This window comes from Dendropsophus ebraccatus, chromosome 10 (assembly GCF_027789765.1).
Source record: "Dendropsophus ebraccatus isolate aDenEbr1 chromosome 10, aDenEbr1.pat, whole genome shotgun sequence".
Classification (NCBI taxonomy): Eukaryota; Metazoa; Chordata; class Amphibia; order Anura; family Hylidae; genus Dendropsophus; species Dendropsophus ebraccatus.
In genome coordinates this window covers 94,370,407-94,396,493 of record NC_091463.1, presented here as the reverse complement: position 1 = coordinate 94,396,493, position 26,087 = coordinate 94,370,407, and the positions used below count along the sequence as shown (strand labels likewise).

At 43.6% G+C, this 26,087-nt stretch overlaps 1 protein-coding gene across 16 annotated transcripts in view; it reads right to left on the bottom strand.

The window, feature by feature from the left end:
* Nucleotides 1-1,219: 1,219 nt before the first annotated feature.
* The window catches only part of SYNGAP1 (synaptic Ras GTPase activating protein 1), a 169,707-nt gene continuing 144,839 nt past the window's right edge, over nt 1,220-26,087 (bottom strand). For 7 of the 16 annotated variants that reach the window (XM_069985465.1, XM_069985467.1, XM_069985478.1 and 4 more), the window contains 12 exons: nt 22,561-22,705; nt 22,280-22,424; nt 21,640-21,879; nt 21,136-21,337; nt 20,006-20,187; nt 19,155-19,745; nt 16,505-16,778; nt 16,245-16,418; nt 14,647-14,868; nt 11,517-11,598; nt 4,674-4,759; nt 1,220-3,870 (listed from right to left, as the gene is read on the bottom strand). In XM_069985465.1, the coding sequence (XP_069841566.1) occupies nt 3,730-3,870; nt 4,674-4,759; nt 11,517-11,598; nt 14,647-14,868; nt 16,245-16,418; nt 16,505-16,778; nt 19,155-19,745; nt 20,006-20,187; nt 21,136-21,337; nt 21,640-21,879; nt 22,280-22,424; nt 22,561-22,705 (2,484 nt within the window). In that variant the 3' untranslated portion in view covers nt 1,220-3,729. Of the gene's footprint in view, nt 3,871-4,673; nt 4,760-9,598; nt 9,688-11,516; nt 11,599-14,646; nt 14,869-16,244; nt 16,419-16,504; nt 16,779-19,154; nt 19,746-20,005; nt 20,188-21,135; nt 21,338-21,639; nt 21,880-22,279; nt 22,425-22,560; nt 22,706-26,087 lie in introns of those variants that run through there. The other 9 variants (XM_069985468.1, XM_069985466.1, XM_069985473.1 and 6 more) reach the window with 9 other exon arrangements.

The window sequence follows — 26,087 nt, the reverse complement described above, 5'->3', positions numbered from 1 at the left end:
AACCAGTATTTAAGTAATTAGAAGACAGGTGAATATTTTTAGATACAATTTTTTAAAAATGTTTGTTTCAAGTATTTGCCCAAAAATTGGCCTGATACGGGATTTGCGCACAATGTATCACCTGCTCATTTTTAAAAAAAATTCGCACAAACTGGTGTCGGCCTACATCCTGTCAGTACCTGGTGAATTTGTTTGCACAATATTCTGCAAATATTTTATTCCCAAATTTATAAATTTTTTGTTAAATTACTCCTAGATAAAAAAAAAAAAAAATGACATGTTTTAGACTTAATAGTAAATGTCCCCCCTTGTTGGGACATATTGCCATTTTTTTCCCAGTTCTCCTGGAGTCACCTGACAAAGAATCACTTGTAATGAAAAACGCAGTGTATAAAACAGCAGTAATAAAAATGCCAATACTTATTTGCTTTGAAATAAAAATATGCCAGAAAAACTGCCAAAAAGCTGAAAAAAATGCTGTTTTATTTTTAAGTCAAGAAAAGAATATGTGAAGGTTTTTTTGGCAAATTTTGTTCCAGTTTTGAATAGTTATACTTTTCTTCATCAATAAAAATATCATAATTCTGCTGGTTGTCCTTGGCAACGACAGCACTTTAGTGCCACTTCGCTGTCAGACATGTAAGGCTGGGTTCACACTGCGTTTTTGGAATCCATTCAATGTATCCGTTTTTAATTGATTACTTTAAACGGACAGAAAAACGTAGTCAACACTACTTTTCTGTACGTTAATAAAAAAAACGCATCCATTTTGATCCATTTTTTTTATAATGGAAGTCAATGGATAACTGATCCAAACGGATGACACACAATTGCATCAGTTTTTGCATCTGTATTTTCCATAAAACGTATACGTTGAACGGATTGCAAAAATGCAGTGTGAACGCAGCCTAACCTAACAGACACAACAATGGTCTTTGGTCTCAGCTTTCTGAGGACAGCAGTATAATTCAGAATTTATCTTTAGATGTGAATGTAGAATAAAACATGTAAATCAGGATCAGTGTAAGTCAAGTATCGAGTATCGAGTATGTGACATTTTGGTAATTAATAGTTGCTGCTGTAAAATTACAACTCCTTGCATGCTGGAGACCACTGCTGTAGGTTTCAAAGGTAATGTTTCCACCCAAATCACACAGATATGTAAAAACACTTTCACAATTCATTTACATATTTAACTTTTTATTTTATTTATTGTTTTAAAAAGTATACACCCAAAAATAAGTTCGGCTTAGTCACCTTCATATAATGTGTATTTTCTCCTGTCACCATAAGGTTTTGATATGCAGCCACTTTTTTTTTGTTTTTTTGTGGTCAAGCAAACTTCCTGCAGAGGGCAGACATTTTGCTTGACCTTGGATCTCATCAGAGGGACCTAGCTGTAAGTTGCTAGAGAAAAAGAATTGATATCACAGTTTAGAAAACACATTGCAAACAGGAATCATCTTTACATAGTAGCATCTGGACGTCGCCAATTGAATCCTGCTTGGCCGCATATCAATATTATGAGAGATCGGGGGCAAATGTCCAAGATCAAAATATCAATCACAAACAGGCACTAAATTACAACCAACTGCATATATGTTATGATCATATAGGAGGGGAAGTAGAATGTCGTCTCTGTGTTGACCTGAAGAACAATGAGAGTCCTGGCCTCAGAGCTAGATGTCTAAGATTGGCCAAGGATAGAGGACAAATCATCCAAGACCCAATGGAGCCGATTAGTTTTGGCTCCTTCGAAAACTGCAAATGGCAAAGGAGAAGGTGAACAACATGCTTCAAACTAGTGGTTTTGCCATATACTGATCTCAGGAGCAAATGTTTTTGGCAAAAAGATCTTATGTGGACAACGACACCTGACTTGGTTTTCTACTTTAGACTAAAATTGACGTGGGCTGAAAATGTAAAATGTGAGACTTGTGCACAGTAATGAGACCTACAAGTTTCCTGGGTCTACACTAAATTGTCTGGAGTGACTCTGGTGTTCTCCATCACAACTGGAATGATTTTTAAAGCACCAACCAACTCTATTAATTTTGGGTTCATACAGACAAAGCCTCCATTGTTTCTTCAGTTCTTCACTATGAGTAAGGGACATTCTACTTCCTCTACAAACACGTCCAACCTCCGGAACGTATCACTTTATTATGAATCACTTTGGTTAATCGAGGATTCTGCATTCAACCACACGTGTGCATTCCTGGCTTATATCATGAGTAAAATGACCTTTAGTGGCATGGTGGTCACCTCTGGAGATCCCTGTGGTGAGATGTGACCGGACTGTCTGATGGGAGTTAGACAATGGACGTCAGCACCTGTTGTCTTGTTCGGTAAATATATAAATATAATAAATAACAGAAATCAGCGGCTGTCTGAGCTCTGGACTCACAGAACGACTCTGAATTCTCTTTTTTTTTCTTTAAATGTTTTATATTTACACAGAACGTCAAAAAGAACCAAGTACAATCAAAATTATCTTTACTGACACATTCATTTCGGGCCCGGCTGCTCCTGTCACCGAGGTGAAGAGGGGCCCTGCAAGTTTTATGGCACCAACCTCTGATATGGGTGAAACTAACGCCCTTCCCACCTCCCTCCCCCCATCCAAACGCAAGTTCCATGCGACCTTTGAGGCCAAGTTATTTATAAACTCCCCGTGTCACAGGAAGTGGAGTTAAGATTGTAAGCTCTTTGGGGCGGGAGACTCAGGTCACTGGTTTTGGCTCCGCGCAGACTGACAGGTTTAGAGAAATAAATAAAGTTCCATAATAATATTTAGAATATTAATAATAAATTATCTCTAGTCTCCCAGAACAGCTGCCCATAATAGGAGGTAAATGCACTATGTCCCCGTGTAACCAACTACAAGAGTCCATCCCCTGGGAGCTCCTCTTGTTTCTAGTTTCTCTATTTTCTATCAATTTTTGGCTTTCTCCAATCCTCAATTTTCCCAACCTCTGATCCTTCACCTCCCTATGCCAACCCTGAATCCTGCATCTCCACTATGACCTCCATCCACACAGCCTTTATCATGAGGCCATCACAACATCCTTAGGTCTCCTTACTTGAGACTCAATTCCCTGTGTGACAGGAGTCACCTCCGCTGGTCGGCTCAGAGTTTTTGCTTGTTTCGCACAGAACAGAGGGGTCAGAGGGGTGAAGGACACAAATGGTGATGGGTATATGAGGGATGAGTAGAGGTATGTGAGAGGGGATGAGCTGAGGGTGAGGGCAGGTGAATGAGATTATGTAGACTGGAGTAATGGTTGGGGAGGTATCCCCTACAGTGCAGATCTGTCAGTGCGAATCCCAGGGCCTCAGACCTGAGACAGAGAGCGGGGGTGGGGGATGGATTGAAGGAAAATTTAAAGGATCAATGAAAGTGGAGAGGTTTACAGGGTGACAGAGAAACTCATAAATTTAGGAGTCTATAGCAAACAAAGGCTTAGGAGATAGGATTCATATGGTGAGGGTCTTAGGATAAGTTCAGTGCGATATCCCCTTCTCTCTCCTCTCCACTTCCCACGTGTGTCCGGGGTCACACAGATTGTCTGCTGCAGGTCTGGACGGCACAGAGGGAGGGTTTCAGAGTCAGGGAGGAAAGGGGGTTTCCAGCCCCCTACCCCGTAGGCTTCTGGATAGACCCCTCAGTGGAGGAATCCCAGTCCCCCTTCCTCCCTCCAGGCTCCTGGACGGACCCCTCAGCTCCGGTTAATGATGGTCACTTGAGTTTAGAAAGTCTCCATTTTCTGTGATTTGGAGTCGAGGAGGCAGAGGTGGAAGGGCCCCATTCCATGGAGTCGCCAGCCTCAGACGCGGGTCTGCTGAACCCACGGAGGGAAACTTCTTCTCCTGTTGTGGGAGAGATAGAGAGAGAGCTTACTTACAAATGTAACAGAAAGACAGTACTGACAATGTAAACGTGTAAATGTCACATAGAGACACACATCGGTCAGCAGAGCTACACCCAGAGGTCACCTACAGCCACGCACATAAAAGCGCAAGACGTCCTGCTCTATACACTGGTGAACAACGAAGAGCGTTGTGCTATCATATCGGGTTACAATACCCAACCACCTTCTGTGGGATTGCCTACAAGAAACGAGACCACGCGGAAAAGCATTGCACATGACACAACATAGTAACATACAGTGACAATCCTTGCCAAATACAATACAAGAGCCTATATACACAGGGGGTGCAGGGACGGGGCATGTGTGGGGCTCCAGTGTACTAATATATATTCTATCAACATTCAGTGCTCGAATCTTGTTCTTGAGGGGTGAGCATTGTAGTCTGCTCTGTATGGATATATGTGGCTGCCTCTATGTATTCCATATATCCCATTTTACAGAGCCAACTGACCAATAATTAGGATGTTTTAAGGTGGAACTGCCCAATATGGAAGAACCAGGAGAAGACCCTTGGCTGGTTGATATGTTGATATTGATGGAATATATACGTTCCTCTTGGGATAGTGGGAGCTTCTTTAAGGAGCCAACTATCATCTGGCGTCTTACCTGGCCTATGCATGTTCTAGTGTATGTGGCAGGGAGGGGATTGAATTTTGCGATGTAAAGCACACCTCCAGACAAACCTGACAGAGCAGATGCAGTTCATCTCAATCCCAACACCTCCCCGCATGTCATACTCACAGGACTCCAGGAAGCAGAGGTATGGGCTGCTGTTTGCTCGGTCATCACACTCGAGAACTCCTTAAACTGTCCTTGTGCCTGCAGAACTGATATGAGGGAGGCAGGTTGTCACCAATGAGTTTCTTTCCCTGACTAACAAAATAATGACCTTGCAGGGTTAAAAAAAAAATCACTTGTTCACTCATTGGTCCTGTAGAGCCATTACTTTGTTACTATGACTTGGGGGAGATATTGGGGCATTGAGCTTAGCACCAGTAAAAGGGGTTTTCCACCAAAAGACACTCATCCCCTGTATGTGTCTAATGGGCAGGGATCCGAACTTTGGGACCTCCAATACCAATAAGAATAGCAGCCCCGTGCCCCCCCCCCCCCCCCCTTTTAAATGGACTGGCAGTTAGATATGCACCAAAGGCCTGGTAAGTATAGCTTAAGTATAGCACTTGGCTATGTTCACCTGCCCAATAGGGTTAAATAGAGTAGAAGTTGCATGTCCAATCGAGGGGGACTCCTAATTGGTAGGGGTTTTAGCAATCAGCTGTTTTTAGGATCCTGGGAATGAGTGTCTTTCATGGAAAAAAATACATAAAATCCAAATTTGTAGGTTTTTGGAGGTGTGCTTTACATATGCCCTTATAGGGTATATGGATTGAGCATCCCCAGTAAGATGCAGCCCATTGATTTAGAGGGCGCTGTGTAATGCTAGCACGTGTCATTGGGTGAGCCATAACATCTGGAAGATCCATTTAAGAAATCTAATTCAGATACAGTGATAGAACTCTCCTAGTGTTGGCTATACCTATTATTACAGATGAGTGCAACTCAAGCATGCTCAAGTCCGATCTTTCGGGATTTGAATATTGGTGGCATGGCTGTATCCATTCAAATGCTGAACGATCGTACTTGAGCATGAACGAGTTGCGTTCATCGATAGGGATTACTGCTGAGTGATTCTCAGAATGTGTGAGGATCCTGGATACAGAGGACTATTTTACTTAAAGTACCAGTCAGACATTTGGACTTTTTCATTCTTAGTTTTTTTTGTGTGTTTTTTTTTTACTTTTCTTCATAATGAAGACATGAGAACTAAGAAGAAATGAAGCTAAGTAGTAAACAAAAAGGTGTTTAACAAGCCAGAATATTCTTTATCACATTATATTATTCTTCATCTTAGCCCCCCTTTTTTGCTTTAATAGCAGCTTTCCGCACTTCATACAGTATATCTTTTCAAAAAGCGTCATGAGGTGGTCACCTGGAATGGTTTGTCAAGCTTTTTATAATGGGTTTAAGATAATCAGACGTGTTATGTAGCTGTATGGATTGGTTTGTACAGTGTTTTACCCTATTCAAGTATTGTTCTAATCTACTTAAGGACAAGACTTACTCAACTAAGTATAGAGATAAAACAGCCCATAATTACTTAAAGGGTACTTATCATTACAACAAATTTTTGACATGTCATAGGTCTGTATTGGTGGGGGTCTAGGTGCTGAGACCCCTGTCAATAACTAGAACGAAGAGATAGATGCGCCTTCTTTTCCGCTCTCACTGGTAGAGTAGCGGTGGACAGAATTATAAAGAAGTCTATGGAACCAGCAATCGCATCTACCAGAAGTTCCATAGACTCCATCCTCAAGTGCAGTCATGAAAACCATCAAACTGACTCTTATGAGGAGACCAAGAGTTGCATCCTCTGCATAGGAGACGTTCCACAGAAACCACAAATTACCAGCACCTCAGGTTATTGCCACAAAAGTACTTCACAGAGATGTACCAGACTCATCTCACCATCAACCGTGCAGAGGAGAGTAAGAATCAGGCCTTTCTGGTCAAACTGCTGCAAAGAAGCCACTACTGACAAACTAGAAGAGGAGAACTGTTGGAGCCCAGAAGAAAGGGACACTAAACGTGTGGGAATCTGTGCTTCGGTCTTTCTGGTTCCAAGTGCCATGACGTTGTGAGATGCAGAGTGGATGATTTTTACATGTGTGGTTCCCACCAAGAAGTTTAGAGGAGGAGGAGGATGTGATGAAGTGGGGGCTTTTCTCGTAAAACTGCTGGGATTTATCTCCAGCCACCCTATCTGGTTAAGCTTAGTCGACTATGATTTGTTTTTCAAACAGGACAATGACCCTGACCATGCCTCCAGGCTGTGCAATGGCTATTTTACCAAAAGGAGAGTGATGGAGTGCTGCATGAAATTCTGTCGCTCAACCCCGCTCAAATCTCCACCCATGCCAGTGACTCTATTCTATGGTCGGGAAAATTCCACCAACATGTCAAGTCTTTTGGTGGACGGGGGGATCCCCCCCCCCCCCGACCATAGAGTGGAGTATATGGCATTGACGGAGATGCACGCAAGCGGGGGCGAACAACGGAATTCACAGCATTTTATCTGCCACTATTCCGTAGTGTGAACCCACCCTCACAAAGTAAAGGTAAAGCAGCCAACAAGGTCTTAGCACCTCTGTGAATTCCTTCAAGATTGTTAGAAAACCATTCCAGGTGACTACCCCTTGAAGCTGATGAGAGAACAGCTAGAGTGTACAAAAGAGCGACTTTGAAGAATCTAAAATAGAAGACATTCTAGATTGTTGTACACATTTTTGTTTACTGTTTCGTTCCATAGTTTTCATGTCTTCAACAGGAAAAAAACATGTCCAACATTATACTGGTGCTGTATAATTATAGAACTTACATACGGAGAAAAACATTTTACCACATTCTTACATCTTTTTTCAAGTTTCTCCAGTTCCTGAAAATATACAGACCTCCTAAAGAGGTACTCCGGGCAAAAGTAAAAAATTCAGGGGGTGGTGGGAACATAATAAAGAAGCTATACTTACCTGTCCCTGTGCCCCTGCAGTCAATCACCCGGTGGGCTCCTTAATCTACAGAAATCCTGTTTTGCCATGGCATCACAGGAACTACCCGCTCAGCCAATCAGTGACTGCAGACATGTCCTGTCTCAGTCTCTGATTGGCCGTGATGTTACAGGACCAGGGGACCGTGAGTGAGGACCCAGGGACAGTTAAGTATAGCCTCTTTATTATGTTCCCGCTGCCCGCCTTGGATTTTTATCTTTGCCCAGAGTACCCTTTAAGAACTATAATGAATTCAGTGGTTTCCAACCTTTGGTTCTCCATCCATTTCAAACTTTAACTCCCAGCATGCCCTATGGGACTTTGGCTGTCTGGGCTTGCTGGGAGTAGTATTCTTGCTACAGCTGGAGAACCAAAGGCCGGAGACTATTTAAGTTTTGGATTGTCTTTTTGGCCCTAAAAACTGAAAAATGATAAATGCACAAAAAGCATCATTAACTTCAGCTGCATGTACTCAAATGGTGGTCACCATGACAGGAAGTCAAGTGGTCGCTAGTGGTTGCAACCGCTTGGTTGCTTATCTCCCACACATGATTGAGGATAAAAGAATAATATATTAAACAGGCAAATAACTTTATGTACAGTAAACTGTATTCGGAAATGTTGAGTTCGGCTTTAGTCTGTGTTGGCATCTGCTACGTGTTTTCTGGTATAGACATTAAGAGCTGGGAATTCTCAATGACTAAATTTAGTCAAGACATTACAGCCATTAGGATGCTCTTGTCTAGATATAGCTGTGGGAAATCAATGTGACGCCATTGAGAGGAAAGCTGACAAGATGATCAGGCAAGATCATTGACCTGTAGTGAATAGCCGCTAACTGCAGTGAACCAGCGGCCAAGTCGTATAAAGTGCGGTCTATCTACGTACGAGTCTGATGCTGTGCCATTTTTATATGGATAAATAATTGCCATGACGTCCTGATCTAACCGGGGAACACTGGATATAGTATCTAAATGCGAACAAGTCGAGTGTCCAATTCGATATGGAAGAGCTTTAGTCGAACAATCTCCACTACCGTATACATTATCAGAATCCAACTTTAAAAGCCAATCACAACTTGGAGGTATCTCAGATCTTCAAAACCTCGTTCTGGTCTATCTATGCCAGGAGGTTCCTTTTGGGTATATGGTAGACTAAGCCATGTCTTGCTATGGTCTTTTTGAATTAGGAAAGCTTTGTTTTTTAGACCCCCTTAGGAGTTACGTGCTCCATGTTTAGCTCTCAGCTTATTCCAGATAACCAGATCTGATTGGCTGCTGTGGGCAACTGCTCTGTTTTTTAGCCCCATGTCACCTCTGTTCATATATTAAAAAGCATATACGAAATACTGGGTTAATGCCGAAATGTTAAAGGATAACTCCACCCAAAGCATGAAAATATGTATTATCATGAAAAACGGTTAGTAAGTAGTGCTCAGATTATTTGGAGAGTTTGGGTCTTGGAATGGTGTAGTAGACCCACACTCCACCATTACCCCCGCCAATAACTGCTCAGGAGAAAAAGGTGGAGTTAGGACATAGTTACTTCCTTCTGAGACAGGTCATTTTATAGACTCCTTTCCTTGTACAACACCCAAATACACAGTAAATATTAGGATGGAGTTACCCTTTATGCTGCCCAAACCATGCATTTTTATAGTACCAACCCAGCAAAAAGAGCAGCTCCACCAATATGATAGGTAGACAAACAATAGAAGGCCCAGGAAAATATCACCATTTTTGGCTAGGAAACCTCCATTACTCTTCTCTTCTGTGTAAGAGAGTGACAACCCCCGTGTCTAAACGCCAGACTGGTTTGTAACTTTTTGACTACATACTGCAATCATAAGCATATGAATTTCCAAGAATGGGTGGAGCTGCTCTTGATAAAATGTTGATATTATAGACAGATTATTTCTTTACATGGTTCCGGCATCTCGTGACTGAACAAGCTATGAATTTACATCTATGAGCGTTCGGCGTGTTATTGTGACTATCGGACGGGGGTGATCATGGGATGACTCAGACAGAAGACAGGTGATATAATGAAATTCGCCCTTCTTACCATCCCTTACTGTCTTCTTCATTAAGTTTTAACCTGCGCACTTTCCCTTCCCATCGTGAGGCACTACTGCGCTGTGGTATAGACTGGCGCTATATAAATAAAGGATAATAATAGTAATAATTCTTCATATTGGCAGTCTTCCTCACCTTCTTTCTCTAATATCTATCTAGTCACATCCTTCTCCCCACTGTGTTGTCATCACTTCCTATGCACTATTGGGGAATATGGACGCCATAGAGAGGTCCACCAGTGGAGACCTACCTCTATGACCTAGAATGAAGAGCCACTCTGTGCGAGCTGAGACATCCTTTTATGGCTGCAATTTAAGGGCCAGTTCACACAAAGTAAAACTGGCGGAATTCCGCCAGCCTCGTCATAACGGCAGTCTATGGGAGGGCTCGCACCTCCTCTCTCCGCACGGAAGAATTGACATGTCAATTCTTCAGAGCGGAGAGAGGAGGCACGCAAGCCCTCCAATAGACTGCCTGTATGACACGGAGGCTGGTGGGATTCTCCACTGCGGAATTCCACCAGTTTTTCTCAGTGTGAACTGGCCCTAATATTACATTTCCCTTGCAGTGGCTAGCCACCTGATCCCCCTCAGGAGCCGCATTCTGAATATCTTAGGGTATCTATACTCAGATCGTCTAGCTTCTCCGCCTTATACAATCCCTACTTATTAGAAGGATCTATAGTAAATAATCTAATCTGATTACAAATTGTTCTCCTGCTGGAACCACCAGCGATTAGCTGTGATCTTTGGAGAATTCAATTTCTAAACAGCACCCCACAGGAGAAATTAAGCATTACAGGTCAAAAGATGAGCATCCTGAACAGCAGACCCCCATATATTAACCAAGAATTTCCTAATTAGATATAAAAGCTTTTTTCCAAACCCTTTCATATTGGGATATCTCGACTTCCTCAATACTATAACAAGACTGACTCACTATTAAGCCTGTATTTTCAGAAGCAGCTTGTTCAGGCCATTGGCCAGCAGGACACAACAACGGTTTCCTGTGCTCTTGTTGGTATCCTGAATACCCACTCACTGAAGACAATGAATGGTGGCAAGTAGTCAAGCATGGTTCTAGCAGGTCCTATCTCAGCTATTGGGAGAACAAAAATGTCATTGGGAACCCTCTTCTATCAGCCAAAGCTATGCACAGAGTGTCTCCACTTTAGGCCCTTAGCCCATTCTACCTAGCACTATCAGGACTTGTCCAGCAACTCTGGAGTGCAGGTGGATCCTGATGTCAGGAGATCTGTGACATGGGAAGGTTTTGTCCAAGCCTGATCTGAAGTTTAACAAGGTGACTTGTGGTTATTTCTCCTGCCATGTGACACATTTCTTATTTTATTCTAAGAACGTGTTCATATCATATTGCAGTAAATAGTTAAGGAACGTCTTTAATATACTTTTATCATAAGAGAGATATATAGTGCAGGTGGACACACGTGGTCAGATGTCCTACAGCCAGTGATGGCCAGATAGGCATCTGTGTGTCCTCAGGCCCCATGGGCATCTCTAGCGCATGGGGACCCAATCCTCCCTTCTCTATAATGAAAGAAGAGGATAGGGTCATCGCACAGAGATTTTCCAGCATGTCAGAGAATCTATGTGTGTGATATCGAGCACTTCCATCCCGTATCTATGGCCGGCTTAACAATCCTTAATATACTGTCACCTGGGGACTATGAACCAATCACATTACATGAAGTCCCTCTTTAATTTTACATCATCGGCTCTTAGTTTCTTGGACTTTTTTGCTAAATCCACAGATTTGGTCTTTGCCCGGTATAAATCTCTGATCCTTAGCCTTTTTGTTGCCCTCCCTTCTCTTTCCCCAGATGACAGACAGGACAGGGTGTGATGGTGATGTCACACACAAAGGCACAATGACATTGTAATTTCCACCTGAGCCTCGATAAGTCTCCTCTTCATATCGATTGGTTCTTGCGTGTGGTCCTTCCGTATCTCCTCCTCCACCAGCATCAACCTGGGGGGGCGTAACAAAAATGGCCGCTGAAAGCACCAAATCCACAAGAACAAGATACTTGGAACCTTCCCAAGAGTCTATGGTCAGTGTCACATGAGGAGATTTCTGTGCCATACGTATAATAATAGAAAGTATTAATATACCAAGTAATTGTGATGAAAACTAGATATCCAGAAATCAACTGAGCATAACCTCACATGTCACTCATCTACGGGTTAATATAAAACCCGAAAGAAGCCAGAGGTCCTCCCCGTGTGACACCACCTTGTGAAGATTACGGAATACCCAGAGGAACATGTGTCTACTATGTAGTTTGGTGTAGTCCATGAATGGGATATCAGTGCAAATGTGGGAAAGTGACTGTAGCAGATTTTCCTACTATTTGTAACCCGTGTGTTGGTTTAACTTCCTGATAGTGAAGGGATGGTATGGCCTATAGGTGCCCATAGACATTAGAAGACTGTGGCCAATAGATGATTTCGGCAGGATCAATGGGTCAGATGTAGAAGACTTCTCAGCAATCTTGATGGTTTTGTACTAGAAACAGTACGTAATAAAATATTTACACCCCAGTCCAATGTACAACAACATAAATTATTTAGACCCATCATGGATGATGTATGGATCTCGCCAGTCCAGACCAGCAGTAGGACTATTATAAATTCTTAACACAGTTGTCATGTCGTGGTGTTTGTGCACTGTTTGTGCACCTGGGGTACTCATGTGATACTGGTTTTGTCCGACAGTGCGGTAGTGGTGTGGTTTGATTGTGTATTACTGGTGTGGGTTGACATGGTAGTGCTGGTGTGATACTGGTATGCTTTAAGGGCATAGTACTGGTGTGGTGTGAGGGTGTGGTTCAGTACTTTGGTACTAGTGTGATTTGGTGTGATAGTGTGTTGCAGTGGCTGGTGTGATGCATTGTGTGACAAAGTGGTGTAATGGTGTAGTATTTGCAAGACACAAGTGTAATGTGATAGTGTGGTACCAGGGTGAAGTTATAGTGTGGCATGACAGTGTGATGTTGGTTTGATGTTTAGTGCCATGGTGTAATAATGTGGTTCCATTGTGTGGTACTGGTGTCTTGTGAAGGTGTGGTACTGATGTGATCATTTATACTTGTGTGATAGTGTTTGACGTTATGGCGCTGGCGCAATATGGTATGATTCAATATGGTACTGGTGCAGTCAGAGTAATCCTTACATAATAGACATGCTGTGACCACAGAACCAGTTACAGCAGGTCACTTGTGACCCGACTATGTGTAGCAGTGGGAGGGCAGGCTAGTATATAGTATATAAGGTATGTGGACAATACACAAGACAATGAAGTCAGTCAGTGGTTCTCCTTTAAGGTGGTCGGCAGTGGTAAACGTGTGCAGCAAAGCTGCTACCGATGAAATGTATTTACATTTTAAATTAAGATTGGAAAATTGTGTCTGTCTACGAGACGGGAGGAGACGATAGAAGAGTCATAAGTGGCTGAGCCCAATTTATAGTGGGAATCCGTCATTGAAAAAGAAGAAAACAAAATATTTTCTCTGGTGCCTGATAAAACCGCTGCAGGGACCATCAAGTTAATAGAATTTCATCAAAATTATACCAAACCACAGGAAAAATGTGATAAAAATATATTACTGGAGACTCGTAAAAATCGAGAAAAAATGGAAAAAACCACAAGTGATGGAAAAGAGATGTTAAAGAAGCATGGAAGAGGCTATACGTGACTATAAAAAATGGCGGCTTCTAACAGAAATTGCACCACTCCTGCCTATGGCATCTGCCTGCGTCTGGCACTGTGGCTCAGCCCTGTCGATCACAATCTCAGCCTATAGACAAGTGCCGCTGTTTCTAGAAGCCGCCATGCTTCATGTAGTCTACAGTCAGATGTAACAAATGCAAAATTACCAGACATATAATTATATGTGTATATTGTGTACTGTATGTTTAATTATATATAAGAATCTATATAACTGTATATTGTGTATGTATATATAACTGTATATGTGTATGTATCTATAATTGTATATGTGTATATTGTGTATGTATATATAATTGTATATATGTGTATATTGTGTATGTATATATAATTGTATATATGTGTATATTGTGTATGTATAATTATATATATATGTATATTGTGTATTTATGCATAATTGTATATGTGTGTATATATATTTGTATATATGTGTATTGTGTATGTATAATTCTATATGTGTATATTGTGTATGTATGTATGTATGTATAATTCTATATGTGTGTGTATATATATATATATATATATATATATATAATTGTATATGTGTGTACGTATGTATATTTTGTTTATGTACTGTATATATAATTGTATAGTATATATTGGTATATTGTGTATGTATGTATAATTTTATATGTGTATATTGTGTATGTATATATAATTATTTATGTGAATATTGTGTATGTATACTTATAACAAACATATCCCTTTCAACTGCGGTCCCCAGGGGCCCCGTCTTGTCTGCCGTCTGTAATGAAATGGACTCAAGCTCTTTGATTGTTACAATTTGCTCCTAAAAACGTTTTCGCTCTTGTCTAATAAAAGACACACAGCAAATTACCCAGCGAGGAGATTAAGTGCGGGGAAGCGACAGGAGAGATGTTATTATCCAGGCTGGAACACATCGTACGTTACACTCTCCTTCCGATTCGAGGAATACGAATTCCCTGAAAACTGCCATATTGTGCACAATAGAACTTCAGGGAGGGCCGGATCTTAGAGGAGTGTGAGTTAATGCATAGGAAAGAGCTTGGAAAATCAGACCAAATAAAGCGCGTGCCAGGAGATAGAGGATAGAGATGTATATATGTGTATTTGGTAAACCCCCCCATACAATGTAATTGAATGGTTATTAGCAGGAGCCCTGGTATTTCTGTATAGGCTAGTTGTATGTTATATGTGATCTTATTTGTATGTTTTCTCTGGATATTACAGTTAGAGGGGATCCCAGTTCCAGAGGATCCCCTCTCCCACCTCCCCCCGATCCCCAGAAGTAAATAATAGAGTATTTACCATTTCTAACCTGTTTAAGATGCTCTTGATTTGCGTGTCCTTCTCCATCTGCTGCATCCGCAGCCTCTTCTCGCTCTGCTCCAGGCGGGACTGATATTGCTGCAGCATTTTACTTGTTTGCTCCTCCTGGGAGAGGAGACGGCGCTCATATTCCTCCAGCTTCCGATTGGACATCATGAGTCGCTCTTTTAGAGAGTAGATCTCCTCCTCATATTCTTTCACCTAAGAGGATTGGTCAGACAGGGAGAAGAAGGAGAGAGAAGGAAAAATGGAGGGAAAGAGACAGAGCAATGAAGGACCTTGAGAAGTAAGGAAAGACACTGAGAAAGAGGAAAAAATAGAAGAACATCAGTTTGCAGGAAAAAGGATAGATTATAGTGGAAGTCATAAAACAAAAGGGTAGATCACTGAAGAAGTTATTAAAAGAAATGATAGATATCGAAGAGAAGAATAAACCATCAACAAAGTAATGAAACTGAAAGCTAAACCATGGAAAAAATTATCCGAAGGATAAACCTCTGAAGAAGTCATAAAACAGTAGGCTAGATCATGGAAGAAGTCATAAAACAGTAAAATAGACCATGGAGGAATCCATAAAACAAGAGAGATAGACCAAACTGAAAAATAGATCATGGAAGAAATCATCAAATGGAAGGATAGACCATGGAAGAAGTCATCAAACGGAGGGATAGATCATGGAAGAAGTAAAAAAAACAGTAAAATAGACCATGGAGGAATCCATAAAATAGAGACCAACCATGTAGGCACTTACAAAACCGAAGGATAAACCATGGAAAAAATTATAAAACAGAAGGATTGACCATGAAAGAAGTCATCAAAAGAGAAGAAAAGTGTCAGGGTGGTGCAGGAGGTAATGAGAGACCAATGTGTAATGTAAGACAATGGAAAGACAAGGATGACTGGACAGAAGGATTTAACAGAAGGATAGATAGACCATAGAGGACATCCTCAACAAAGTGATGAGCTACAGGAGAGGTAGTCATGAAACAAATGAAAATTATCAAACAGAATGATAAACCTCTGAAGAAGTCATCAAACAGTAGGCTAGATCATGGAGGAAGTCATAAAACAGAAAGAGAGACCATGGAAGAAGTAATCTAACAAAATAGACCATGGAAGAAGTTATCTAACAGGAGGATAGATCATGGACGAAGTTACAAAACAGAAGGATAGACCATGCAAGAAGTCATCTAACAGGAGGATAGATCATGGACGAAATCATCAAACAGAAGGATAGACCGTGAAAGAAGTCATCAAACAGAATCATAGACCATAGAGGAAGTTATCAAATAGAAGGATAGACCATGGAAGAAGTCATCAAACGGAGGGATAGATCATGGAAGAAGTCAAAAAAACAGTAAAATAGACCATGGAGGAATCCATAAAATAGAGACCAACCATGTAGGCACTTACAAAACCGAAGGATAAACCATGGAAAAAATTATAAAACAGAAGGATTGACCATGAAAGAAGTCATCAAAAGAGAAGAAAAGTGTCAGGGTGGTGCAGGAGGTAATGAGAGACCAATGTGTAATGTAAGACAATGGAAAGACAAGGATGACTGGAGATGTCCTCACCCTCTCGAGGCGACTTTCATCCATGGACTTGGAGTATTCTTTTAGTTTGTATTCTTCCCTTTCTATGTGTGCGCTCTCGATGTCGGCTGAAAGGTGAGGCATGTTTGACACCCAGGCAACTGTGCGTTCCGAGGCTGGAGTGACCGGGTTTAATGTGGACTGTTGATGTGAGTGCTGTGGGGAAACAGGACCATGTTATCCAGGACAGAGTTAGAGGAACAGGTGTAAAGTACAGGCCTGACCCCGACTCAGTGACATACCTGCTTGGTTATGCTGGGTTTTAACCCTCCTGCATCTTTTTCCACCGATTGCTGCCTAATTCTGGCCGCTCCGTACATTGGTTCCGGGCTCTGCAAGAGATTACCGCTGCTTGGTCGGGGTTTATGGGCGGCCTGCACCGTCAGTTGCTGGGATTTGCCCCTGTGTAGGGGAGGCGGCTGTGAGTCTTGCCTCCGCGGTACCCCAGGGCCAATGGTGATTTGTGGAGGTGAGAGCATGTGTTGCAGATTGTCTTGGAGGGAAAGCTGCCTCTTGCTGCAAAAGCAAAAAAGTTCTAATGAGCTAAACCTGATATAGAAGACATAAGGCCGCTGTCTAAATATGCCACAACCATGTAACGAACACCCAAAAACACAACACGAACACCATACACAAGCAGAAACGGGCCACCTGTGACTACAGGGCTGAGAGATGACACCAGATTAGGATTCCAGGATGTCTATAGATGGTAGTTGTACTATAATTCAGCCATCCCCCCATTTATAGTGCAGCCATTAATGATGTGGGGTGATGTCAGAGGTGTGCTATGTGTGATGAACCAGATGTCTTCCTTTAACCTCCCTCGTGCAGCTTTACACCATATAATTTCAGATGTATCCCCCTCCCCCCGTTTTATCTTTCCAGTTTTAGGCCATGTTCATACAGCGTATCTATTGCATAAATCACAACAGTTGTTGCAATTTGCAACAATGGCAGTGATTTATGCAGAAGATACGTTGTATGTGAATGTGATCCTGGCCGGAGGGTATACACATAGTATACGCTCTGGCCGGGATTCCATCCGGCCACATGAAAAACTGACATGTCAGTTTTGAGCGGCCGCTATTTATTTAATAGTTGCCGCAGAGAACCTGTCAGTTCACACAATGAAGCGTGCAGCGGTGAATTTGGATGCGGGTGCACACGGGTGCGGCTTTGTTCCGGTCCCGCAGCGCCGCTCAAATCCGGCACACGCTCACTTCACCCGCTGCTGTGACTTCTCTTCTGTGTCCTGTGTACGCCGGAAGTCACGCGCTTCCATAAAGAATGCATTGAAGAGCGTGAGTTGTGGCATACAATCACAGAAGAGGAGTCACAGCAGAGTCTGACGTAAGTGCGCGCCAGATTTGAACGGCGTTCCAGGACACCGATCAGCTGTGGTTAGTATACGAGCCTAGAGGGGGGGGGGAATAATTATATTAAAAATAAAATAATTTGTGAACTGCTTCTTTAAATTGAATGGAGCTTAGTTGTAAGACCACACACAACCTGGAGGTAGGGCCGGACTGGGACTAAAAAGCAGCCCTGACACCTAAAGCTCCAGTCAGCCCACATAAAGTATCAAGCCCCCTCACATGTAGGTAATCACCGACAGTAAGAAATCCCCCTGTAGGCAATTCTTCCCCCTCCCTCATAGGCAATCTCCCTATATGTAATCCTTCCTGTAGGCAATGACCGACCCCCCTGTAGGCAAACCCCTCTTTAAGCAATCCTTCTGTAGGCAATTCTTTCCCAGTAGACAATCCCCCTGTGGGCAATCATCCCCCCCAGTACATATCCCCCCTGTTGAATAACTCCACCGTGTAGACATCTAGACATCCCCCCAATTGGTAAAATGTGGTAATTTCCCTGGGGAGCTGGGGGAGGGAGCAGCCTCTTGCGGCCGTAGGCTGACAAAGTGGGAGCCAATGGCAGTGTACAGCTTTTAACTATATGCGTTCATTAGGAGTGTGTATAGTTAAAGGCGCCGGTGCCACTCCGCTCCTGGCGATGTGCAAGGAAATAGCACATCACCAGCCCAACCAAGGGCCCCGGCCTATCTGGCATTTGCCTATAATGCCAGATGGCCAGTCCCTATGACCTGAGGACAGGGGTGATGATGTTCTTGCAAGAAAATGTTTTTTTTAAAGCCTTTAATACCAATGATAATGAAATGACACAAATCATAGCTCTTTGCAACAGTTGTAAAATGAGATGTTCTTCACCAGAGATGTGTGCTGTGGTGACATCTAGTGGCCAATATAAAAAACAATATTTTATAATTGAGTTTTATATTCAGAATCAGATGACAATGTCTGTGGAGTCTCCTGGCTTCTTCACCTCTTCTCTTCCGTCAAAGACAACCCGCTTCTGCCCGCACACAACACATAGTCATCCATGCTGAATGTCCCCCTTGGGCTCAGACCGATGAGTTGGTTATGTTGCAAGGGAAACTTGCCAAGTTACTTGATTCAGCCCCATGATGTGTTCTATTTCGGATGCGGCTCTAGGTTTGGCCGAGGGCTCTCAGCTCACAATGCAAGTGATGGCTGCATTACATTGACTTGCATTGTGACTCCCCAGTAACTCACCACCCACCTCTTTATATTAGCACCTACAACAGGAAAGCAGCTCTGCAATGCAGCAGCTCACAAAGGGCTGAATCAGACCAAAGAAGAGGATGTGTTCATACAAGAACAACACCCCCGTCTATGTTGTGTTATGTGTTAAGTATTGGACACGGACGTGTGACACAGATATGGAATAACTATATATAAATATATAGTGATATATACATATAGTATTATATATGTATATAAAGGGATGTGCTATACCACCTCTCTACTCTTCCCACCTCAGCCCCAATCTTGCGCCCCCTAGCGGGGCTGGTACCTGAACTCTGACCCCTGCCGGCTGAACTCGTCGCTGTAGCTGTGACTGTGCAGCATGTGCTTTCCGGAGCTTAGGTCCTCACTCTTGCTGTAGCCATGGAATGGGGCAAAGGCGTCAGCTCCTGGGTCCGGCCGATGAGGAGCCGGGTGAGAGGGTGGTGCAGCTGGCCCATCGGGGGCCATGTGGAAGAGCGGGTTCTGGAAGGACAAGGGAATGCGCAGCTGCTGAGCCGAAAGCCCATCGGTGGTGACTCCCATCTGACTGAGCCGCAGACCAGCCGCAATGCTAGACCCACTGCCCTGGGAGAGCCGGCCCCCTGGGCGAAGTCCCCCAGATATGGAGGCCTGGCTGGAGTTGAGCAGGTCCCCCACAGCTTGCAGGTTGGACACACTGTTCATGCGGCTATCCTGCAAGTCTAACATGGAAACACTTTTGTTCACGCTCAGCATCTTCTGGTCTGGCTCGGTGATGTCTGAGCTGCTGGTGCAATAGGCAGGTGAAGAACGGGTGAGTGGGCGGCGCGACACAAAGAACATATCCTTGGAGGACTTGTCCTTGGTGGGTGAGGGTAGTCGGGTCATGTCAATGGAGCTGAGGGGAGAGAAAAGTGAAAATGAGGATAACCAGTAAAGTAACAGAACTGTATGAGGAGAAACTGATGCATAAGATGCAATGATGGGATTGTCTTGTTCCTGTAATCCTCAGAATCACCCAGGACAGAGTCATACACCACGCTGTACTATAGATATAACCCATCATCCTGATGTCATAGCCGTGTGGGTTAGCCCTATATAGTGCAGGTCCATTTTACCAGGATGATAATATAGAACATGAGCGGCATCTGTACTTACCTGTTGAGGTCTCGCACCAGGTAGCTCTGGAGCTCCGCTGATGGCCCCCTCAGGACAACAGGTTTTGGAGGTGGCAGCCGTTCTTGATGACTTGGTTGCCGCTGGATGTGGGGGTTCCTGAGCGCTAGGCTGATGTCGTTGAGAAGGCGAGGGAGGGGCCCCAACTTTATAAGAGCATCCTGCTCCAATAGTTGGAAAAACAGAAATCAGTGAGATCAGGCCATCACAGAACAACTATATAAACAGTATAACAACAATATATACAACTATATATATATCCCAGACATAGGGAAGGTGCTTGTATAGTACAGTATACTATATAGTATACAGAACAGAAAAATACGGTATAGTAAACCACATAGCATACAGTGTAGTACTATACTAATAGCAGTGAATGGTCAGTATAGTATATAGCATAAAATATCATATAGTACAGTATACCCGCTAGTATGACGTATAGACTAGTAAGGAACTGTATAGTAAATTACATAGCATAGTATAGTACAGGATTTCACTATGTATATAGATTAGTATGGCAATATTACATCATGTATAGTATAGTACAGTACAGTATACTATATGGTATATAGCTTAGCATAGTATTAATACATAGCATATAGCACAGAATAATATTACATAGAATATAGCATAGAGTAGTACACTACAAATTGTATAGCACAGAATAGTACAGTACAGTATACACCATGGCATATAGTATATATATTATTTCACACAGCGTATTGTATAGAATAATATAGTATGTTTATTACAGTTTACCAACCTGTTGCCCTCTAAAAGGGTATGTGCAGACTATGTAATACACGTGAAGACTTCCACCCATCCGATAGACTCAATGATATTCGCCAGCGACTTCCGCCGTCCACCCAAAGAATTGACATGTCTATGGGATGGGTGGAACTTCAAGCGGAGGCCACGCTTCTCTGGGCGTATTTTGCAGTGTGCACATACCCTAACTGTTGCAAAACTCCTATCATATCACACCATCCTTCCTTTCGGCTGTTATGGCATGCTGGGAGTTGTAGCTTTGCAGGTGTGGAAGCGCAGATTGGGGGATACCGTTATACTACATTGCACACACCATCAATAAGAATTCTGATCCTGATCCTTACTTTGCTCAGCTGGGGAATCACTTCCCATAGCAGGGCGTGCAGTGTACTCAGCTCCCGCCCCAGATCGATGTAGCCCTCGAAGTTGCTGCTGTTGGTCAGCGCATCCATGTTGGAGATCTCATACAGGAAATTCTGCATATTGGCCAACTCCGTCTCCAGGAACTCATTCATGAAGGACATGTGCTCTTCCTTACTGCTGAATCTGATGAGAGTGGCATCTCAGTATTGATCTATTTGCACAAAACTACTTCCTGCCCGTTGACCCAATGGACCGGTCTTCATACCCCAAAGCAACCACCACCCCTGATTCCGTCAGCTTGCTGTCCCTTCTGTGCGACCCATGTGTGTCATCATGCAGCTTTATATGTCTCAGTAATGAAGGTGAAGTCAGCAGGTTCCCTACGTAGTCCCTTGAGGTTGTCACTGTGTCACCCCAATGCATGGGCCGGTCTAGGCTCCCCTCTCTCTCCCTGTGCCACTCCCCACCCCTGCCCCTACTCTCACTTGAAGTTGAAGTTGGCCAGGTTCTGGATGACCTTAGCGATGAGTGTGAGGGTCCTTGATGTTTGCTCATCAGGATATTCCTGCATCAGGCCGAAGAGGCTGGGGGACATGATGGCCGGACACAGGAAGCGGAGGAAGAGAGAGGCACTGATGAGTCGATCTGCTATGTCTTCACGGCCGCGCTCCGCACAGCGCATCCTCCATGAAGCAAAGACTTCTTTTAACTCCCGAGGAAACACACTAAGAGTGGTAGAAAGAAGGAAGCAAGTAGATATAGTAGTAGAGTGTTAGAAGCCATGACGTAACAAGCACTTAAAGTGTACCTTTCCACTACAGACAGTGAAGGCTAGCCCAATAGCCAATGGCCTGGTGAACGGGCGCCTCCATTGTATGTACCAGGTACACTTTAAATGTGAGACAAAAAGGAGTAGGAGCACAGAAAGACCAACGAAGAGAAGGAAAAGAGTTGTGAAGGTGAGCGTCATAGAATACAAGGATGGGAAATACAGAAAGGAACAAAGGACATTGTCAGAACACGAAAAGGGAAGGGGGGGGGGAAGAGTCAAATGTAATGGAGAATGACTAACATATAATGTCTTATTCTTTTCCTGGAAATGACATCACATGACCAGACACTGACCAATGGGAGTTGAAGACTTTGCAAAGCGCAAGTTCGCAGCACATCCTGAGATTGGCCTGGTGATCGGGCAGGGCAGAAGGCGGACAACGCATGGGGTCAACCTCGCAGTCCTCCTCTGATTCATACAGTGCCCGAATAAACTCACCTGCCGAGAGGGAGAAGGATCAACATTAAGAGACAAAGGTCGACAATATATAAAGACAGAACTAAGTAATCACTGTATGTCCACTGTATATATTGGAAGAAAGGACAAGGTCCGTAAGAAAAAAGAAGCATCTTACCAATGGCTTCCTTGAGGTATCTCTGTCCTATCAGTTTCAGATACTCCTCTATGGCTTTAGTTGCAAGTGTGTTCTCACGGAGAATAAGGTGCTCTCTATCAAGGAAGCGATCGACCTCTGTCATAGCCATATCCGAGAGGAAGTCCTGAGAAGAAAGACACGAACCATGGACGATAAGCTATAAAACATCATAGTCACTAAGGGTGAGAATATAATACTGAGCCCCTCCGCTTTAGATACAGCCCATACACATTACACCCCATACACATCAGAAAAAAGTCAGATGAACCCAACAATTGTGGTGGAACTGGCTGATTTTATAATGTGTATGGCAGCTTCTCGACTCTAACCCGACAGTTGATGTTGGAGAAGACAACGATTGATACATTTTTCTGGATGGTCAGGGTCTAGGAGTTGAAATCCCCATCGACCTTCAGTTATAGCCAAGTGGGTGGTTGAGTGCTTCACGCCCCAGCTCCCTACAATCTCCTCGCTGCACAAGATGAGCTCCATATCCTTAGGCCATTAGTAGATTATAAGGGGTTCAGTTGTCCTCAATTTGTGTTTGGCTCCATTAAAGTGAACAGAACCCAGATGTAATCCCACACACAACCTGAGGACAATGGAGGCGTTGTTTTGGTAGAAAGCAGCCATGCTTTTTCTAGAAAACCTCTTTTGTTTATTGTTTGAGCAGAGAGCAGACGCGCAAGAGAAATTTCAGGCAGAACTTCAGCCACGCAGATCAGCCTCTTTTACTCAGTGTGCAAGGGCCCTAATAGATAAAAACGCAACCGCTTCAATCCAGGATTTCCCGATTGGAGGAGTTGTTGGACATTCATGTTGTACCTAAAGACATGACATTGTTAGCAGGTCCAGCCAATCTTGCCAATTAGGGTCCAATTAATGCAACCCAGGTTATCAAAGTCAATGAATCTTCAGATTCCTGATATTACCAGGGCTCTAAGAACTTTAGACGTCTCTATTGTGAAGCTCCCACCAGCAGTCCAGCAGTTTGCAGATTACATGCTATCTATAGGAGTCTATGAAGAAGGGAACGGAGGAAGAGGGTGGCTTAAAAAGGCACTGTCACCAAATATTTTTTAAAGAAATCGTTTTTTGCAATATACTCTTAATTATTTTTTTTTTGTTTTCTATGTTTACACATATGGCCACCAGGTGAGACACTTCCTGTCAAACTGTGCTCCATGCTCCATCTGTGCCAATATTTGGTCTTTTCACGGTTTAAAAAAAAAAAAAAAAGAGAGACAAGAAATCGCAGTCTATTGCAAGCTCACACACTTGGCTTGGTATTGATTGACAGCCATTCGTGAGCATGCGGAGCAGGACAAGTCCTCACATGTGTACCGCTGCTGCATGTCCACATTCAGTAGCAGAGAATCCTGCGCTTGCATTGTACGGTCAGCTCTCCTGTCACTCAGCACCAATCCTCTGTAACCACACAGTAACATTATACTGACTGCATAACAAAGAGTATTGTCTCCTGGTAAGCTGCATAGCTGATAATATTATTAGCAAAAGTTAATAATATACTTAGCCCTCAGTCGATAGACAACCTGCATGATGAGTAGGGGTCTTTGCTTGTGTGAGTGCACAAAGGATGGTGACTTCCTGTGTTTGGTCTCTTTTTTTGAACAGAGAAAAGACCAAATATCGGCAAGTAGGAAGCATGTGCATAACATTGATTTAAAAACATAGAAAGCATTAAAAAAGTGAGTATATTGCACAACCGCTGTTGATTTCCACAAAAAAAAAAAAATCGTGACAGGTACATTTTAATCATAAAAAAAATAATCATCTACTTATACCATGGCCTCTCTTGCCTTGCTGACGCTTTTCCTCTTTCCCTCCACTTTCTCCGTATCATAGCAGCTAATCTACACCCACTAGAGATGAAGCCCGCAGAGGGAAAAACTGGTGAAAAATACCATATGGATGTTATATAATGGCCAGAAATAGTGCCGCTCCCCATGTGCACACACAGGACAGCTCATCCTGACACAACATTGACGATTTAAATGATAGATTTCTGATACATACGTGATACATGTATAACGTGAGAAAAAAAACCTTGGAGCGTGTGGAGAGACCCAGGTCTACAGCTCCATACTACATAGACATAGTAGCGGACAGTAGTACAGTGGTAAGAACTGTAATAAAGAATCCAAAGAAAATTTTACGTCTTTATGATGTCTGAGGCATATGGAGGTCAAGCATAGCCATGTACATGAGGCTACCGTCTGATCACCAGTTTTGTATATGTTGCAGTGAAATGATAGACTCCAGGGATTTGATGAAATCCCGGGAAATGATGGGATGACCGCGCTGGTCCATTATTTCCCTAGGGATTCCCTTTCAGGGAAATGACGGAATGAACAATCGAGGAGTCGCCCGGCTCTACGTTTGGCGGTGGAGGCCGACAGGGAAGCAGAGCGGCACACCTCCCCGGCAGACATATGTCGGCGGGGGGCGGATGGGAACTCCCGGCAGCCATACGGAGGCAGACAGGGGGGGAGCAGAGCGGCACACCTCCCCGGCAGGCAAATGGCGGAGGGGGGCGGATGGGAACTCCCGGCAGCCATACGGAGGCAGACAGGGGGGAGCAGAGCGGCACACCTCCCCGGCAGGCATATGGCGACGGGATGGACGGGGGAGCGGAGCGGCACACCTCCCAGCAGGCATACGGTGTTGGGGCGGACGGGGAGCAGAGCGGAAGGCATGTTGCAGGACGGGGCGGACAGGACCAGAGGTGGACGAGGAGCAGAGCGGCACACCTCCCGACAGGCGTACGGTGGTGGGGACAGACGGGGAGCGAAACGGACAGGCCGGGGGAGCAGAAGGCGTGTAGCAGGGGAAATGAGCGGAACGGGGAGCAGAGAGGCAGACGGTGAGCAGAGCGGACAGCCCAGGGGGGAGCGGAGAGGCGATACGGTAAGCGAATTCTATGTCGCAGGGAGAAACTATAGAGTTCATTACATCATTTCCCTGAAAGGGGTCAGTGATTTGGGTCAATTCCCTAGGGAAATAATTGAACGGCGCGGTCATTCCATCATTTCTCGGGATTTGATCAAATCCCTGATTCCATCATTTCACTGCAACATATATAAGCACTGGACACTTCACGTTCCGGTCTTCACCACATTCACACTAATTTTGTTTGATCATCCAAAAATTTATTACAAGTAATTTAAAAAAACCTAAAGAGCTTTCAAAATCCTCACAAAGTTATTATATCAGCGGAGATCTTCGCATCTCAAAAAAATCAGCGCATGGAGATAAGCACAGAAAGCAATATCTCTGCGGCTAACCAAAAAGATCCAAAGCCGGGGGTCAATGGAGGGGTTCAATGTGTCACCGAAACTTCAGTCAACACTTGGAAAACTTCCCCGATGTAGCAGCTTTAATGTGACAGAAGACGACGGATGAATGCCGGCCCTTATCTCAAAGAGTCTACTTGAAAGACACAGAAAGACTCCACAGACTACCGAGCTAAATCTACGACCTATACC